The 18,332-nt window shown below is 35.0% G+C and overlaps 1 protein-coding gene and 2 long non-coding RNA genes across 3 annotated transcripts in view; 1 reads left to right on the top strand and 2 right to left on the bottom strand.

Moving 5' to 3' along the window:
• pps (protein partner of snf) overlaps positions 1-10,641 on the top strand; it is a 58,970-nt gene extending 48,329 nt beyond the window's left edge. Inside the window, exons 10-13 of the mRNA XM_075290926.1 lie at positions 9,341-9,479; positions 9,545-9,765; positions 9,817-10,054; positions 10,111-10,641. Of these exons, the coding sequence (XP_075147041.1) occupies positions 9,341-9,479; positions 9,545-9,765; positions 9,817-10,054; positions 10,111-10,241 (729 nt within the window). The 3' untranslated portion in view covers positions 10,242-10,641. The remainder of the gene's footprint in view (positions 1-9,340; positions 9,480-9,544; positions 9,766-9,816; positions 10,055-10,110) is intronic.
• On the bottom strand, positions 7,906-9,347 carry LOC142221269 (uncharacterized). Its single transcript, XR_012717979.1, has 3 exons — positions 8,759-9,347; positions 8,365-8,693; positions 7,906-8,300 (listed from the first exon to the last, which is right to left on the bottom strand). It is a non-coding gene; the product is annotated as an uncharacterized LOC142221269 (long non-coding RNA).
• A 2,678-nt stretch (positions 10,642-13,319) lies between the features above and the next one.
• Positions 13,320-14,540, bottom strand: LOC142239455 (uncharacterized). Its single transcript, XR_012723042.1, has 2 exons — positions 13,591-14,540; positions 13,320-13,533 (listed from the first exon to the last, which is right to left on the bottom strand). It is a non-coding gene; the product is annotated as an uncharacterized LOC142239455 (long non-coding RNA).
• Between the last annotated feature and the right edge of the window lie 3,792 nt (positions 14,541-18,332).

Here is an 18,332-nt window from a genome sequence, read left to right as displayed (position 1 = left end):
AATCCCATACAAAACCAAAAAATGCGAAAAACTAGCGAAATTTTTTTCCATTTGTGGTACATACTTTGTTTTTTTCGTGTTGGAAATCTGACGTTTATAGCATGGCGCCATTTGCAATGTTAATTAAGAAATAATTTATTTATTAAAACTATTTGTGTGGGTTTATAAAGTTGTTAGATTTGTATTGTATTTTTTCAATAACAAAATTATTTTCTAAAATAAATAAATGAACATTCTTCTTCTTTTTTCAAATAAAGGGCTAGGAGTATGTGTATGTGTTTGGATGCAATAACTTAATTCAATATCGCTCCCTGTTAAATAGCGCTCCTAGTAAAATAAATAAACACCGCTTTCTATGTGCGATATAATGATTTCTATATTTTTTTCGCAAGAATGAACATAGTGCCGCCCTTAAACGAAAAAACGTAGTAAATGTCAGAAATACAGGATCCTATTTTTAATATCCTAAGACATGAAAACGTCATATTGAAGTATTTAAATTTTTTTTATAAAACTAATATTTTGAAATTTTTACTCAAAAGGAACTTGCATAATTTGGAAAAGGCATTCGTAATCCATAATAATCTTAAAAAAAAAAAAAACATTTTACGAAACTTAGCATTTGCTTATTATTTTATTATGAAAAAAATGCATTCGTAAATACAAAATATGGAAAAAGTACGAAATAAACGGTTCCAAAAAACGTAAACAGAACAAATTGTTATATTGTCAAAAACCAAGTATTCTACGAAGGTTTACGACGTATAGTAAAATACGTCGTATATGTATGTCAATTACCTTACAGATGACGACAGACCGTCTCTGATGATACGGAATTACTATATTTGTGATAATTAGAGTTTTTTCATTCCCGGGATTTTTTTCGAATTTCCTGCGATCCCGCTTAAGGGAAAACTTCCTTTGATATCATATGCATATTGTGCATTGGAATAAATCAGAAATAGCCTAAAGGGCTCTAAGGCGCTATATGTTTGGTCAATATTCCCCAGAGGACTACACAATAACCTACATTTAAATTTAAATTAAATAATAACTGTCATCATGGTATTTTCATATTTCTTGCAATTAATATATCTGGCAATAATTATAAAAATGTTTTGAAATTATGCAATTACAAACGTTAATAAGTTAGGTAAGTTGGCGCATTGTTTATAAAGGCTTACTTATGCTTTGGTCACACTAGGCAAATATTTGACAGAAATCAAAAATGAATCCGTCGCCACAGCGAAACCAGCAAACATTTTTAGTTCATATTGGATATATACCATCATGGTAGGATTATTTTCCAAAACCCGTATTCAGATATTTGGAAAATGGTTCTGGAAAAATGTATGACACCCATTTTTGCCAAATATTTGCCTAGTAGCCTTAGTCTACTATGTTAGTCCATCAAAATGTCCCTTCGTAGAAATACAGCGATCATAATTTTGTTTAAAGGAAGGCATTAAACAAAATACAAATTCGAATGCAATTGATAATTTTTACATAATTTTTTTTTTCTTTTATATAAACCAAACACAAATTATGTTATATATTTCTATACTTAGACTAATTCAATGGTACTAAAAATAATTTTTATAATACGAGGGCGGTTCGGAAACTTATTAGCCTATCAATGAAAGAGAATAGGTATTTTTTCAAAAATATTTTTATTTTTCAATATAATCTCCTGAAACTTCAATACACTTAGTCCAACGCTTTTCTAGCAATTATATCCCTTGATTAAAATAGTTTCCCTCAAGGTCTTCAAAATAGTGGGTTACAACTGTAATTGCATCTTCATTTGAGGTAAAACGCTTGCCAGCAAGGATTTTGTTTCGATTTGGAAACAAGTAAAAGTCACTGGGAGCTAAATCAGGAGAATAAGGTGGGTGATCAAGCAACTCGTACTCCAATTCGTTGATTTTAGCCATTGCTAAAACACTCTTTTGCGCTGGTGCGTTGTCTTGATGAAAAATTATTTTTTTGTGTTGTAAGCCAGGACGTTTTTCTCGAATTTGTACATTTAATTAATCCAAAGGGTTGTAATAGTACTCTGAATGTATTCTTTTACCCTTTTGCAGATAGTCAATCAATAAAATACCTTTGAAGTCCCAAAAAACCGTTGCCATAACCTTACCAGCCGATTGAATTGTTTTTGCCTTCTTTGGGACACTTCCTCCAGCTTCAGTCCATTGTTTGGATTGTTCTTTTGTCTCTGGAGTATAGTGGTGGATCCATGTTTCATCAACAGTTATGAAACGACGCTTAAAATCCATTTTATTTCGCTTAAAACGATCCAAACAAGCTTGAGAAATGTTCATTCTTATGCGTTTTTGATCGACTGTTAACAAACGGGCACCCATCTTGCAGAAAGCTTTTTCATCTGTAATTCTTCATGCAAAATTAAATGGACTCGATCATTTAATACCATATCATGCACTTTGGCTACAATTTCTGTTGTTGTTGCTGTTTTTGGACGTCCACTACGTGGTTCATCTTCAATGGTTGTACGACCACGATTAAATTCAGCAACCCAATTTTTTTACTGTTGCATATGAAGGAGCACTTTCACCTAACACATTCACCATATCATTATGAATTTCTTGTCCCGATAAACCTTTTTATGTAAATATTTAATGACAGCACGCATTTCTAATTTTTCCATTGTAAAAAAATTGCGCATGCGTCATTTTTGAACACCTGTTTCTATATGAAGGAGTTGCCAGATCGAAACAAAATTTAACATGTGTTCATAACAGAGATGGAAGTTTCCAAGTTTTTTTCTGTTTATACCGCGCATTTTTGCTAGGCTTAGAAGTTTCCGAACTGCCCTCGTATTGAGACTAATATTTTATATAACATCCCAATAAACACAAACGTTTGAAAAATGCTAAATTTCAACAATTTTTCAAACATTTTTTCAAAGGATTAGGGTAATATTCAAGTTGAGAAATTGTTGAGAAAATCGCGTTCTCAACAAAAAACAGACATTACCCTCAACAGTGAAATTCAACACATTAACAATAATATCTCAAGTGTTATCCTCAAATTGAAATGCATCGCTACTCAATAATTTGTCAAACAATTTTCGATGCGAGTCAAATTCAAAATTAACATCGTTGCAAATACTTTTCAACCTAAATTTGTATGAATGATATCCCCACTTCAAATTGAAAGTCAAAGCCAAAATTCTATTAATTTTGTATAATTTATTCATTTTTATCAAAATAAAATATATAATAATACACTACACTACATAATACACTACAATACCAATTGATAAATAATAATCTTATTAAGCATATCAACAAATAAGAAAAAAAAAAAAAACAAACAACAAAACGTTAAATATCTTAAACATTATTAGTAAACACTTTTGCATTGATAATTCGATTTCCTTCCTTTTGGTGTCATAAAACAGCATTACAATTTATTAACATGCGGGCAATTTGAAATTAGGAACGTACAGGACCGCGTGTTAGAATTGATTTCCAGCAGAAGGAATTCACAAAATATCCATTTTAAACTGATAATAGCATATGAATTAAACTGACGATGTGATGCACATTTTCATCCAGAAGTTGTTGATTTCAACAATTTGTTGTTTTTAACCATTTTAATTGGTTGCACTTGTAATGTTTCTGGAAACTTTTTCTTGTCGATAAGCCACTCATTTTTCATTGGTCAGCTTCTTAATGTTTGCAAGAATGTAGCATCCAAAGATTTTAGTTTTCTGCAAAGAGATTTAAATTTAGTGACTTCTCTAAAGTGTTGATTTAATTTTTCATATTGACGTACCAATTATTATAAACTTTTTGAAGCAGTTCCAGTTAATTGTCCACCATTTTTTCATCGGTCAGCGTTTAAATGTTTTCAAGAACGTAGAATCCATAATTTTAGTTTTCTGCAAAGAGATATACATTTAGTGACTTCCTTAAAGTTTTATTTCATTTATTATTTTCACTTACCTATTTTTATAAACTATTTGGTTATTTGTCTACAATTTTCCATTTTTTTTATTTCTTGCAATTGACCACGAACTTCGTTGCACAAATAAGTATTAAAAACCACATGGTTTTTTTGTTGCATTTTATGGTAGTGTTTTGTCAAAGTTTTCTCATATTATCTTCAACACCTTTTCAAAGATTTCGTCAACATTTTGGCAAATTGGAAGTAATTCGCAAACAATTTGAAGATGTATTGAAGATGAGCTATTTCAAGTCAAGTTGAATTTATGTTGAAAATTATATTTACCCTCAAACTGAAAAGTTGTTGCATTTGAAAAACGCTCATCTTGTGTTTGTGTTGTGTTGGGATATTGTAAAACAAGTAAGGAAAGTCTAAAGTCGGGCGGGGCTGACTATATTATACCCTGCACCGCTTTGTGGATTTAAATTTTCGATACCATATCACATCCGTCAAATATGTTGGGTACTGAATATATAGAGGTTTGTCCCAAATACATATATAGAGGTTTGTCCCAAATACATACATTTAGATATCACTCGATCTGGACAGAATTTGATAGACTTCTACAAATTCTATAGGCTCAAAATTTAAGTCGGCTAATGCACTAGGGTGAAACACAATGATAGTAAAAAAATATGGGAAAGATTTAAATATGAAGCAATTTTAAGGAAACTTCGCAAAAGTTTATTTATGATTTATCGCTCGATATATATGAATTAGTAGTTTAGGAAAATTAGAGTAATTTTTACAACTTTTCGACTAAGCAGAGGCGATTTTAAAAGGGAAATGTTCGTATTTTGACCATTTTTGTCGAAATCAGAAAAACATATATATGGGAGATATACCTAAATCTGAACCGATTTCAACCAAATTCGGCACGCATAGCTACAATGCTTATTATACTCCCTGTGCAAAATTTCAACTAAATCGCAGTAAAAAATTGGCCTCTGTGGTCATAAATCGGACGAAAGCTATATATGGGAGCTATATCTAAATCTGAACCGATTTCAATCAAATTTGGCACACTTGACTACACTACTAGTTGTACTCCTAGTGCAAAATTTCAATCAAATTGGGCCAAACCTCTGGCTTCTAGGACCATATTAGTCCATATCGGGCGAAAGATATATATGGGAGCTATATCTAAATCTGAACCGATTTCAACCAAATTTAGCACACATGACTACACTACTAATTGTACTTCTAGTGCAAAATTTCAACCAAATTGGGCCAAAACTCTGGCTTCTAGGACCATATTAGTCAATATCGGGCGAAAGATATATATGGGAGCTATATCTAAATCTGAACCGATTTCAATAAAATTTAGCACACTTGACTACACTACTAATTGTACTCCATGTGCAAAATTTCAACCAAATTGGGCCTAAACTCTGGCTTCTGGGGCCATATAAGTCCATATCGGGCAAAAGATATATATGGGAGCTATATCTAAATCTGAACCGATTTCAATCAAATTTTGCACACTCGACTATACTACCAATTGTACTCCTCGTGCAAAATTTCAAGCAAATCGGGATAAAACTCTGGCTTGTGGATCCATATAAGTGCATATCGGGCGAAAGATATATATGGGAGCTATATCTAAATCTGAACCGATTTCTTCCAAAACCAATAGGGTTCTATTCTGACCCAAAACAGGAACATGTGCCAAATTTGAAGTCGATTGGACTTAAACTGTGACCTAGACTGTGATCACAAAAATGTGTTCACAGACGGACGGACGTACAGACGGACATGGTTATATCGACTCAGGGAACCACCCCGAGCATTATTGCCAAAGACACCATGTGTCTATCTCGTCTCCTTCTGGGTGTTGCAAACATATGCACTAACTTATAATAATCTGTTCCACAGTGTGGCGCAGGGTATAAAAATGTTTCCCTGGAATTCCTACACAGAGAATACAGATTGGTTGGGACAATCGAATTTATTGCCAACCTACTTATGGCAGTTGCAGCTACTATCAGTTAGCAGTTGTGTCTCCCAAATAATTCGGTCCTGCCAATCGAATGATGGTAAAGAGGACTTAAATGACATAAAGAGTTGATTTTGTCAACCAATAAATTCTGCTGTCACCTTCATTATTCTGTTGAGTCGATAAACTACTACATATACTACATATAACCGAATTATCCACGCTATCCACATCCATTTTTTACTGAAATAAGTTCATTTTTATATTAAGTATTTTATTATTATTTAATTTTGTTATATATGACACAGATATAAAACTTATAATTATAGAATATATGTATATAAAAGAAAAATATCGATATGATATTAGTAGTCCCATATAAAAAATTCATTCCATTAAAAGATCTCACTGAAATCTGATCAGATTTAGGTATAGCTCCCAAATATAGATTTCGACAGATTTACACCCATATGAGCACAGATGCACGAGATTCAACGAGATTTTAGTTCAATTGACTTAATATTTTACCCCGAGTAGATTTCACATTCTTCAAAACCAAATCGGTTCAGATTTAGATAAAGCCTCTTTCATTTGAGGTATAATTCGTAACTATAGCCAAAGTTTTAGCAAAGTTATCAAGGTTTTATTCCGAATATATACAAAAAAAAAATATAGATTTTTAGCCCGTTGAGAAAATTATGTGCTATGTTGTAGGCACTTATTTGTGTTATTGAAAATCTCAAACCCCGGCCGCAAGCGTGTTACCCATTTTACTTTACCCTCGCGTTAGCCCTCTTTGGATTCTGTCTATATCCATCATTAACAAATAAAATAAGTTAAACAAATAGTAAATAACACAAATAAGTGCCTACAACAAGTCCATTATTTTCTCAACGGGCCAAAAATCAATATTTTTGTATATATGCAGAATAAAACCTTAATAACTTTACTGAAACTTAAGCTATAGTTACAAATTATACCTTAAACAATTTCAAATCTCTACCTACAGAAAAGGGTGGTGAAAATATGCTAGCCAAATAAGCACTTCAAATCTCTATACCAAATTAAAGAAAAGCAGTAAATTTATTCTGAATATTACTTTTATAATGAAATTAATGATTTTTATTATTTTAAATTAAGGTTTATAATTAAATTTTAACCATTTTCCTTCGCTTTGTTGTAAGACGCATTTACTTTTAAGTTTCTTCAATTCTCTCTGTTTCAATTTCTATTTCTTTCTTTATACCCTCTCGCTCTCTGAATAAGATATCGCAACATATATATGTTTACTCAAAATTTCTAAATTAATATATGTTTACATCCACATATATTATATTTATGAAATATTGATTGGGAAAAAACATAATATATCCTAACATATTAACATATGTGTCGCATTTTATGCTAGTATAGGAACACTATATTTTTGGACTTAAATATATTGTGTTTAAAAAATTCAGCCCGAACATATGAAAAACATATTTTTCTATCCGTGTGTACAAGGTGCATTTTATCACTTTTTTTTACTGCGAACGGTTTTGAAAACACTCCAAAACTGATTGGTAGATTTTAAAGATTTGGAAAAGTTGACTTATAACCCAATAAACACAAACGTTTGAAAAATACTAAAATTCAATAATTTTTCAGACATTTTTTCAAAGGATTAGGGTAATATTCAAGTTGAGAAATTGTTGAGAAAATCGCGTTCTCAACAAAAAACAGACATTACCCTCAACAGTAAAATTCAACACAATAGCAATAATTTCTCAATTGTAATCCTCAAATTGAAATGCATCGCTACTCAATAATTTCTCAAACAGTTTTCAATGTGAGAAAAATAAAAAATTAGCATTGTTGCGAATACTTTCAAACCACAATTTGTATGAAAGTCAATCCTAGTTCTAACTGAAAGTCAATACTAAATTTCTAGGGATTTTGTAAATTTTATTATTTTTTTTTGTTAACAAATATAATAATCTTAAAAATAACATTAATAATATATAAAAATAATAATGTAATACCAATCAAAATGTAATTATCTTATTAAACGTATTAATAAATAAAACTATGAATACAATACAATGTTGGTGTCAAATAACTATTATTTAATATGCTTGCAATTTGAAATAATTACTATCGAGGAACTTGCTGGCTTGTATGTTAGAATAGATTCCAGCAAGAGGAAATCACAAAATATCAAACTGATGACGGGATGTAAATTGATGTAAAATGCACATTTTCATCCAGAAGTTCTTGATATAGGAATTGTTGCACTTTGTTTTAATTGGTTGCACTTTGTAAGTTTTCTGAAAACTTTTCTTTGTTGTTTCCTTCATCGGTTTTTCATCGGCCAACATCTTCCAAGAATATACCATCCAATGATTTTAGTTTTCTGCAAAACAATCGAGTTTTGTGATTTCCATTATGTTTTCATTTCACTTTTTATTTTGACTTACCAATTTGTATTTCTTCCAACTGACCACGTACTTCGTGATTTCCTCAAGAACGTTGGTGTTACAAAATTGTTGTTATTAAAATACTGGCAATTTTCAGGAACTTGATGACCAGATAATTGGAATAAATTTCCAGCAATTTCAATTCACAAAATAACAAATTAAACCGATGATGCGATGTAAATTAAACTATCGATGTGGTGCGAATTATCATCTAGTAGTTGTTGATATGGAAAAGCATAAATACCAAGTTTTTTTGGTTGCACTTTGATTTTTGGAAACTTTCTCTTTCGATAAGTGTCCAAGAATCAGCATCCAAATATTTTAGTTGTCTGCAAAGAGATTTGAGTTTAGTGACTTTCTTAAAGTTTTCATTTCGTGTTTTAGTTTTACTTACCAATTATTATAAGCAATTTCAATTGATTATTAAAAAATTTCCACATTTTTGTATTTCTTCCACGAACTTTGTTGTCCAAAGTAGTATTGAAAACCATGTGGTTTTTTCGTTGCATTTCAGGGTAGTGTTTTGTCAAAGTTTTCTCCAATTATCTTCAACACATTTTCAAAGTTTTCGTCAACATTTTGACAAATTGGTTGTAATTCGACAACAATTTGAAGATGTATTGAAGATGAGCTGTTTCAAGTCAAGTTGAATTTATGTTGAAAATGAAATTTGCCCTCAAACTGAAAAGGTGTTGTATTTGAAAAACGCTCATCCTGTGTTTATTGGGAATCTTTTTACAAATACAGTAGGTAACGGATATAAGAAACTCGGAAAAACACACACTTTTTGTTTCTAATATGCGTTTTATTTTTTTTTTCCTTCTTAAAAACATTCATTGTTCTTAAGAAAAATCATGTATAGTGTTTTTTATTAACTTATATGCTTATATGAGATGTGCTTATATCCGTTACCTACTGTAGTCGAAAATTGATTAATCAATACGAAAATAAATCGTGCAACGTTTTTGTCTTTCAGATTGTTCGTACAAATAACGGTGACCCCAATTCACCCCCCGGGAGTCCGAAATCCAAGAAACGCCGCCAATCAACAGTCCCTAAAGATATCGATGTCGATGCAATAATAAAAGCACCAATTGTATCAAAGGCACACAAAGGTAATTTTTCGGACAAATCAATAAAATATATGTAAATGTAAATTTTATTTTTAATTTACTTTCAGTTGCGTCTTCGCTGGCTACTAAATTAGAAGACGCCGACGAACCGTATTCACCAGGTGGCAGTTCTGATGAAGATTTACCATTATTACCCATTAAATCAACAGTTTCGTCAAATCAAATGCAAAATGCCGAAGAAGAACTGAAACGCAAGATGGAAGAAATTAATAGACAAATAGCAGCACAGGAAATGGAAATAGCTGGTCTTCTTACGGGAGAATCAACGGTAAACCTAAAGCAATTGAAAGTAAGCAAATAAGACATTATATATTTACAGAAATTTGGAAAGGCGACGGGATCAACATCAAAAGTGTTGGCGAATATAGCTATACCATCGAATTTATCACAAATTTTAGCTAGTATCAAACCAACTACTGGTGCACAGGAATCACAACCTATTTTGCCACCTCCTCCGCCACTCATTGGTTCGTTAATGAAGACACCCACAGTATTAAATGCTGTTAATGATGAATATAACCCAGCTGATCCAATTGAACCTTCATATGGACAAAAAAGTATAGCAACAATATGGTTTTATTTGATTCTTATCTGAACACCTTTTAATTTTTAGATGCACCGTCTACAAGCCGTCTGGCCACTCTAAGTGAAGCAGAGCTTCTTAGTATGGTTCCCGATGACATCGTTCTATCTTCGAAGTCCCCTATAGTTCGCTATGAAGAACCACCTCCTCCTGGTGTTTAATAAATAATGAAAACGGCATTATAATTGTATGTTATTATACAGGTAGTTTTATCATAGTCTTATAAATAAGGTTTAGTCGATATATCTCAAATTACTTTTGAAAATTATCATAAATATTCAAATTGATTACGGTGTCAAGTAGTTGGTAGCTATGTATATCACCGAGAAAAAATCATAATATTGACATCTTTTGAATATGTATATGAATTTTTTCTGTGAGCCGTTAATTAAATGAAAACCACATAGCCAAAGGCTATTTAATTTGTATGAATATAATTTTAGTATTTTTTGAATTGAACGTTTCACTTCATATTGTCTGTTATTATTTTCACGTTTATGAACAATTGTAAGATTTTGGCTCTGGATTTATATTTCGAATAAAGTTTACTTTGTACACACATATTGAGGCGTTTTTAATTACTCCCAAGCTGAACCCGGCCCGCTCATAGCGCCTTCCGAAGCATATTTTTAAGAAACATTCGCTGTTAACATAATCAACAACAGAACAGGGTTGAAAAATGCAGTACTATAATATTTTTTCAATAGTTTTTTTTATAATGGTCAGTATCGTAGTACCACCGTGACTTATTTAGTACCGGTTGGTGTATATTGTTTTGAACCGATATCCATTTTCTAATTATATCCACCAACATAGAATGGTGACGTGGGTTAGGTTAGGTTGTAGAGGATGATATCAATTTTTGTTTTGAAATTGATGTCCACTTAGACCAGTATAGGTCCATTGTGATTCCTCGATGTGATCTTTCCATCTTCTTTCTTCCGATGCGGTCCGCTTTGTCCCATAGCTTCCTCCTGCTTGTTCTCTTTGAAAGAAATCTCAAAACAACCAACCAGAGGCCCTGATGAATGCAAGTATGTCCCTTAAGCTGCACTCCCGCAGATCAGTGAGAGCCTGAAAGAAAAAGGAGCCCAGTATCTTGTTTCTTATAAAGGATGAAGCTGGACACTGGCACAGGAAGTGGTACGAGACCTCCGTAACTTCCGGATCCAGGCACCATCTACAGATATAATCGTCTTTAAGTCCTATTCTTACCATGTGTTTCCCAAGTGTGTTATGTCCTGTTATGATACCAATCAGTGGCCGCAATTCTTCTCTGCTCATCGACATCAAAATTTCGCAGTTCCTACGTTTCTTTTCGTCCCATATCAACTTGGTCTGCTCGCAACCAATCGAAGAAACCCAGCGTCTTCGCCATAGTTCATCATATTTTACCGCTATCCTGTAATGATAAGAAGACAGTGGAGGAAAAACGTCCGCTAGGACATTATTCGTTCCACGAGCGACCTCCTTAGCCAGCACATCCGCTTCCTCATTTCCTATTATCCCATAGTGCCCAGGAACCCAACACAGAGTTATATTATGCTGTTCAGCGAGAACCTTGAGTTCTCTACGACAGCGGATGACTACCCTAGACTTAAGTCAGCACTGCACAATGCCTTTATAGCTGCTTGATGTGACGAAGAAGCTGATATCGCTTCTGAATAACGGGCTCATCAACAGCGACTCAGCAGCCTTTGTGATCGCAGAAATCCCAGCCTGAAAAATACTGTCACTACAATCACTATCCAGTGTGTAAGACACCCTTATTTCTAATTCACTGCAATAGATTCCGCTGCCCGTTCCTTCCTCCATCTTTGACCCGTCCGTATACATGTTCAGGTATAATGTATGTCGGTTTGTTATGATAAACATGCTCCGTGGCCTTATGGTCCGTCTCTCTATACTGCCCGGCCAGAATCTCAGTACGCTTGCAGGCTGTCCTCTCCAGCGTGTTCAAGCTCTTAAGTCTCAGAAGTGTCAGTTCCGCCGTCTCCCTTACGTGTAAATCGAGTGGGATAACTCCCATCAGTACCTCCAAAGCGGAAGTGGTTGTGGTCCTCATAGCGCCTGTCATGTAAATAAGTGCAGTCCTATATATCCTATTTATTCTCAACATATGATTTTGGTGATTCACGATTGTCCACCAAACATGACAACCATATGTGGCCACAGGTCTTACAACCGCGGTATAAAGCCAGCCAAAAAGAGAATGCCTCATTCCCTATCTCTGCCCTACCAATTTCTGGCATGAGTATAATGCCGCGTATGCCCTCTTTATGCGATTCGCAGTATTCTCCATCCAGTTTAGTTTGGAATCCAAAATAACTCCCAAGTACCTTGCTGATTTCGAGAGGGTCAGCTTCGTACCCTGGAATTCAGGCGACTTGTAACCGACAACCTTTCTCCTCCTGGTGAACAGTACCAGCTCCGTCTTTCCACCCCTAATCCGCATCCTAGTGTCCACTCCGAAAGATACTGCAAAGACCCGCTCAGCACATCCGAAATAGAGTCCGGGAATTTCCCCGATATACGCGGATGACATTGCCATAATGGCAATGTCATCCGCGTATGCCACTACCTTGATGCCCCTACTAGTCAGTCCAGTCAATACCTCGTTCACAACCAGTAGCCATAGCAAAGGTGATATTACCCCTCCCTGTGGCAATCCTCTAGTGGTCCTAGCCCTCCTTGTGGAGTTTGCTAGCTCCACCACCATGTCCCTGCTTAGCAGCATCACCTTGATCCACTTTATAACGAATTTCTCGAGACCATTCTTCTCTAATGCCTGTACTTTTATCAATTTTCGTATAATTAAAAGCACCTTCAATGTCCAGAAACGCCGCCAATGTATATTCGCCATATGTCATGGATCTTTCTATGTGATGCACCACTGAGTGACAGATTGATAGTTTCATGCCTAGCTGGTTCCTTATATGATCATCCAGTATCCTCTCCATCGTCTTTAGCAAGAAGGATGATAACCCTGCCAACATTTTTTGAATTTGGGGACTCTTTTGAGAATCCCCACTACGTCGAAAACAATCATATACGACATCAAAAACTCGTCGGAAAAGCGCCGTCACTATTGAGAAGTTGTACCACGCCAAGTTACTACAAAAATGTTTCGCATGAGTGTAATTATTAGGTGCCTTTATAGATCAATTTAGAACGACGCCAATAAGGGACCCTCCAAACAATCAGAAAAAGTGCATTTTAAGATAGTTGTAAAAGAATCATTGTGGTCGAGTAAAACACGTTTGTTTAGATATTTATTAATTTGATTAAACATTTACAAATTCTTAAAAATATAACATTTATACCACTATCACATTACATTTAACATAATTTTTGGCATTAATGATGATGTTGAGTTACAAGTAGCGAGTTACATGTTGCTGCGTCTATCAACCAGTGTTTTTATTCCATGGAGGCAGCGTGTCTGTAAAATATCTGAAAAACAATCACTTTATTCCATTTGGAAAATCACCAAATTGTTCACCAATATACCTTTCACAATTTTAAGCGTATAATCTATGTTTTCAGAACTTTATTTTCGTTTTTATTTAAATAAAATATAACAAGCTGGTTGCGCTTGGCGTTTCACAAAAAAAATGGCTTTTTTAACAGTAGGGATGGCAAATTACTTGCATGTACTTTTTGATGTACCTTTTCATGATGGTTGAAGTGACATTTACGAGTCTGTGGTAACGATGAGGTTGAAATGGAACTTTGAAATGCTGGCAGGGAAGCTTATTGGTCTAAAATCCTTCGCCGTTCCATGTGATATGTTCCACGCTTTAGGAATGAAGGTTACCTTAACCTTCCTCCAAGCCCTTGGTATATATCCAAGACGCAATGAGGCTCTCATCAACTCCACATAAGATTCACCCAAGAGGTCGAAAGACTTCTGAAGCATACATGGGTATACCCCGTCCAAGCCTGGAGATTTATATGGGCCGAAACTGTCAATCGCCCATTTAACGCTCTCCATGGTCACCAAACCTAATGCATCTACGAATATACGTTGTATCTCTGATCTCACACTCTGGGAAGTGCGTTTCCAATAACAGGTCTACAGTCTCATCCGGTGATTCAGTCCATTTCCCATTGCTGTTCTGCAAGTTACCACTGAACTTAGGTTGCTTGGACAAAAACTTACGTAGTCTTGCCTTGAAAAATTGAAAAAACAATGTAAAGACGGCTCAAAGAGAATATTGTTGCGTATTTTCTGATATTTTTTTAATTTAATATGTTCCCTGCCAACATTTTTTGAATTTGACGACACTCCTGAGAATCCCCACCACGTCGAAAGCAATCATATACGACGTCCAAAACTCGTCGGAAAAGCGCCGTCACTATTGAGAAGTTTTACCACGCCAAGTTACTACAAGAAAGTTTCGCATGAGTGCAATTATTAGGTGCCTTTTTAGATCAATTTAGAACGACGCCAATAAGAGCCCCTTCAAACAATCAGAAAAAGTGCATTTTAAGATAGTTGTAAAAGAATCGTTGTGGTCAAGTAAAACAAAATAGTTTAGACGTTTATTAATTTGATTAAACATTTATAAATTCTTACAAATATAACAGTTTTACCACTATCGCAACACATTTAACATATTTTTTTGCATTAATAATAGAATGATTTTAAGTTACATGTTGCAGCGTCTATCAGCCAGTGTTTTTATTCTCGATGGAGGCAGCGGGTCTGGAAAAATATCTGAAAAACAAACCTAGCGACAGAGTACCGAGCATAATCAAAATCAGATCCCGTCCTCGTATAACGTCTAAAACATCTATTCCTACCATTCCTGAGTCTCGTCATCTCAGGAGAATACCATGGGCGATTCCTAGGGAAATCCACCCTTCGTATCGTGACAGTTCGCGACACAAAACCATCCAAATCCTTGTAGAAATTATCAACAGCCACATCGATATCGGACAACCGATCACACCTAAGAAATTCAAAACTCCATTGATTTGACCCAAACCAGCATCTAGAAAAATATTCAAAAAAAAGTCATCACCCATTCCGAACCACCAGAAGTAGTCAGTGGAGTTAACTCCACCGTATCAGGCAAGCTAAGCCAAGATGCCGATGCCGGAGGAATATATGATCATGTGACGAATAACCTAAATCCCAGAACATCTACCCTTACCAAAAGGAATTCAATATCATCAACATCGTCCAGAACAATTCGCTCAGAGGGGTAGGTGCCAAGGACACCAATTAATACTCCACCACCAATCCTACCCATACGATCCTTCCGGAACACCAAGTAACAACCACAAAGCATATCAGAATCATATACCGATGGTCTGAGCCAAGTCTCAGTCATAACCAAAACCGCAAACTCAAAATCAAAACTATCAATATACAGCCTCGATAATTTCGTATTCAGCCCTCTGACATTCTGATAAACAATAGAAAAAGAGCCACTCAGTTTTTTGGAGATGGAGGAGGCCTGCTAGGTAATCTAGCTAAGTTATCTGACCGATCAACCAAGCCAAGATGCCGATGCCGGAGGAATATATGATCATGTGACGAATAACCTAAATCCCAGAACATCTACCCTTACCAAAAGGAATTCAATATCATCAACATCGTCCAGAACAATTCGCTCAGAGGGGTAGGTGCCAAGGACACCAATTAATACTCCACCACCAATCCTACCCATACGATCCTTCCGGAACACCAAGTAACAACCACAAAGCATATCAGAATCATATACCGATGGTCTGAGCCAAGTCTCAGTCATAACCAAAACCGCAAACTCAAAATCAAAACTATCAATATACAGCCTCGATAATTTCGTATTCAGCCCTCTGACATTCTGATAAACAATAGAAAAAGAGCCACTCAGTTTTTTGGAGATGGAGGAGGCCTGCTAGGTAATCTAGCTAAGTTATCTGACCGATCAACAAACTCCTTAACGAATGCACTAGGATGCCAAAAATAACGATTACACAGCGTATCGAAGAGATCAGCATCACCAATAAAAGACCTATTCTCAGAGAACTGAGACTGCAACCTAATAGTTCTAAAACCCGATATACCATCGACCCTAGACCTAATATAACAAAACTGTAACACAAGTTGAAGTTTACAACAGATGTATGTCAATTAAATCCAACTCGGTTGGCTGTGATGAAATTGATCCCATATTCATCAAGATTATTCTACCATACACTCTGCAATATATCACTCATATCTATAACTGCATTATTATGACCAGCACCTTCCCCGTGGCATGGAAAACTGCAAAAATTATTCCTATACCAAAAGGTAATGGCGAATTTCGTCCAATTGCGATACTACCATATCTATCCAACGTACTAAATTCTTCATATTCAAATCCAAAACTACCTGAATGAGAAAAACCTTCTAACCACACGACAGTCTGGATTTAGGCCTGATCTCAGCTGTCTCACTGCTCTTACTGATGTCGTGGAAACATTACGGTCTGCTCTCGACAATGGCGATATAGCTTTTCTCATACTCCTTGATCACTCAAAAGCCTTTGGCAGTGTCCTGCATCCAATACTATGTAATAAACTGAGATATAACTTTAACATTGATTCGACCGCTGTGCGCCTAATATCATCATACCTCACAATGCGATCACAGTTTACAACCAACGGAATATACAACTCCTCCTTACTGCCACTTAATAGAGTGGTTCCTCAAGGATCAATTCTTGGCCCTCTTCTATACTCCATTTATTCCAATGATTTGCCTGATCAAGTGCAATTTTCAAATATTGAAATGTATGCTGATGACGTACAATTATATTCATCATGTCACCTGGATTCTATAGAAACCTGTGTGTCTAATATCAATCAAAATCTTTCTAGAATTCAATATTGGGCTTCAAATAACGGTTTACTGCTTAATCCAAGCAAATCAAAAGCAATAATTATCCGTAATAAACAGATTGGAACCAACATACAACTATTATTGGGAACGTCACTCCTAGAAGTTGTTGACAAAGCAAAGAACCTTGGAGTTATTTTCAACAAACATCTTAACTGGTCTGATCATATAACTGCTACTTGTGGAAAATTATACTCTATAATTCGTAGTTTGTGGACTACCGAACAGTATACACCTCTAAATATTAGGCTACTTCTTGTTAAAAGCTATATTCTTCCTACATTGTTTTATGCCGCTGAAAATTTGACAGAGTCTCTCATCTCTCGCCGAATGTCCTGAAGTTGCCTCTTGAAAACTATCTAATGTATAAGTCGCTGATGTTTTTACATAAAATAATAAGCACATGCAAGCCAACATACTTATACAATAAACTAAATTTTGCAGGTCTTCTCGGTGTAGAACCATTATACAACTAAGCCATCGTCGTAGTTTATCTGAAAAACACTTCCTGATACGAACTATCCGTCTCTGGAACCAACTCCCAAATCAAATTCAAATCATAAGAAACATTCATAGATTCAAGACAAATGTCATTAAATTATATAGTTATTCCTGATGATATCTACTAACAGAGTTCTCTATTTCTGAGGGAATACATATAAAAACTCATTTAAATAATTTATACATACATATATTTGTTTTTTTTTTTTAATACTTTAAAATTGTTTAGTTTTTTATTGTTAATTTCATTACCTATTCAAACTTAAATATTGATAATAATAGTTGAATGATTTATCCTTACTATATTATTTACAATGCATATTTAGTACTAAATTTATAAGATTTGTATATTGTTGTACTCATAATCCAAATCAAATAAATGAAATGAAAAAATCCTCAGCCGTCGTCTCCGGGGAAAAACGAGAAACAAAAACTACCCTCTTTGAAGCAGCCATATTGAGTTTCCTCGAGCTTTTCCCCTTCGACTGAGGGCAATCCGACAAAGTAGGCGTCGCGAAACTTATGAGAGACGAACCTGAATCAACCCCACCGACCCCGCGAAGAAGACGATATCGAGTCAGTCACCAAAGGAATCGGTACAGGAGCTTGCTTGGGCTATTCAGCTACAATACCTGGAACAGAATGACAAGCAATAGGAGCACTCACAGCCGTTCGGGGCAGTGATGATACGGCGACGACTTCTTGGAAGACCTCTTCCGTTTCGTCCCCGACACAGGGGAGGCAACAAATGACGAAAGATCCGGAAACCTATCAAACAACGTCGAAAATTTAATAAAGTTCGAATACAGCTCCCAGATGACACGCGTCATCGTAGTCACCTCAGACGTAGCCTCCCTAAAAAAGTTATAGAACTCCA

This window comes from Haematobia irritans, chromosome 1 (assembly GCF_050003625.1).
Source record: "Haematobia irritans isolate KBUSLIRL chromosome 1, ASM5000362v1, whole genome shotgun sequence".
In the NCBI taxonomy this organism is placed as follows: Eukaryota; Metazoa; Arthropoda; class Insecta; order Diptera; family Muscidae; genus Haematobia; species Haematobia irritans.
The sequence above is the reverse complement of the archived record's forward strand: the minus strand, read 5'-3'. Positions and strand labels throughout refer to the sequence as shown.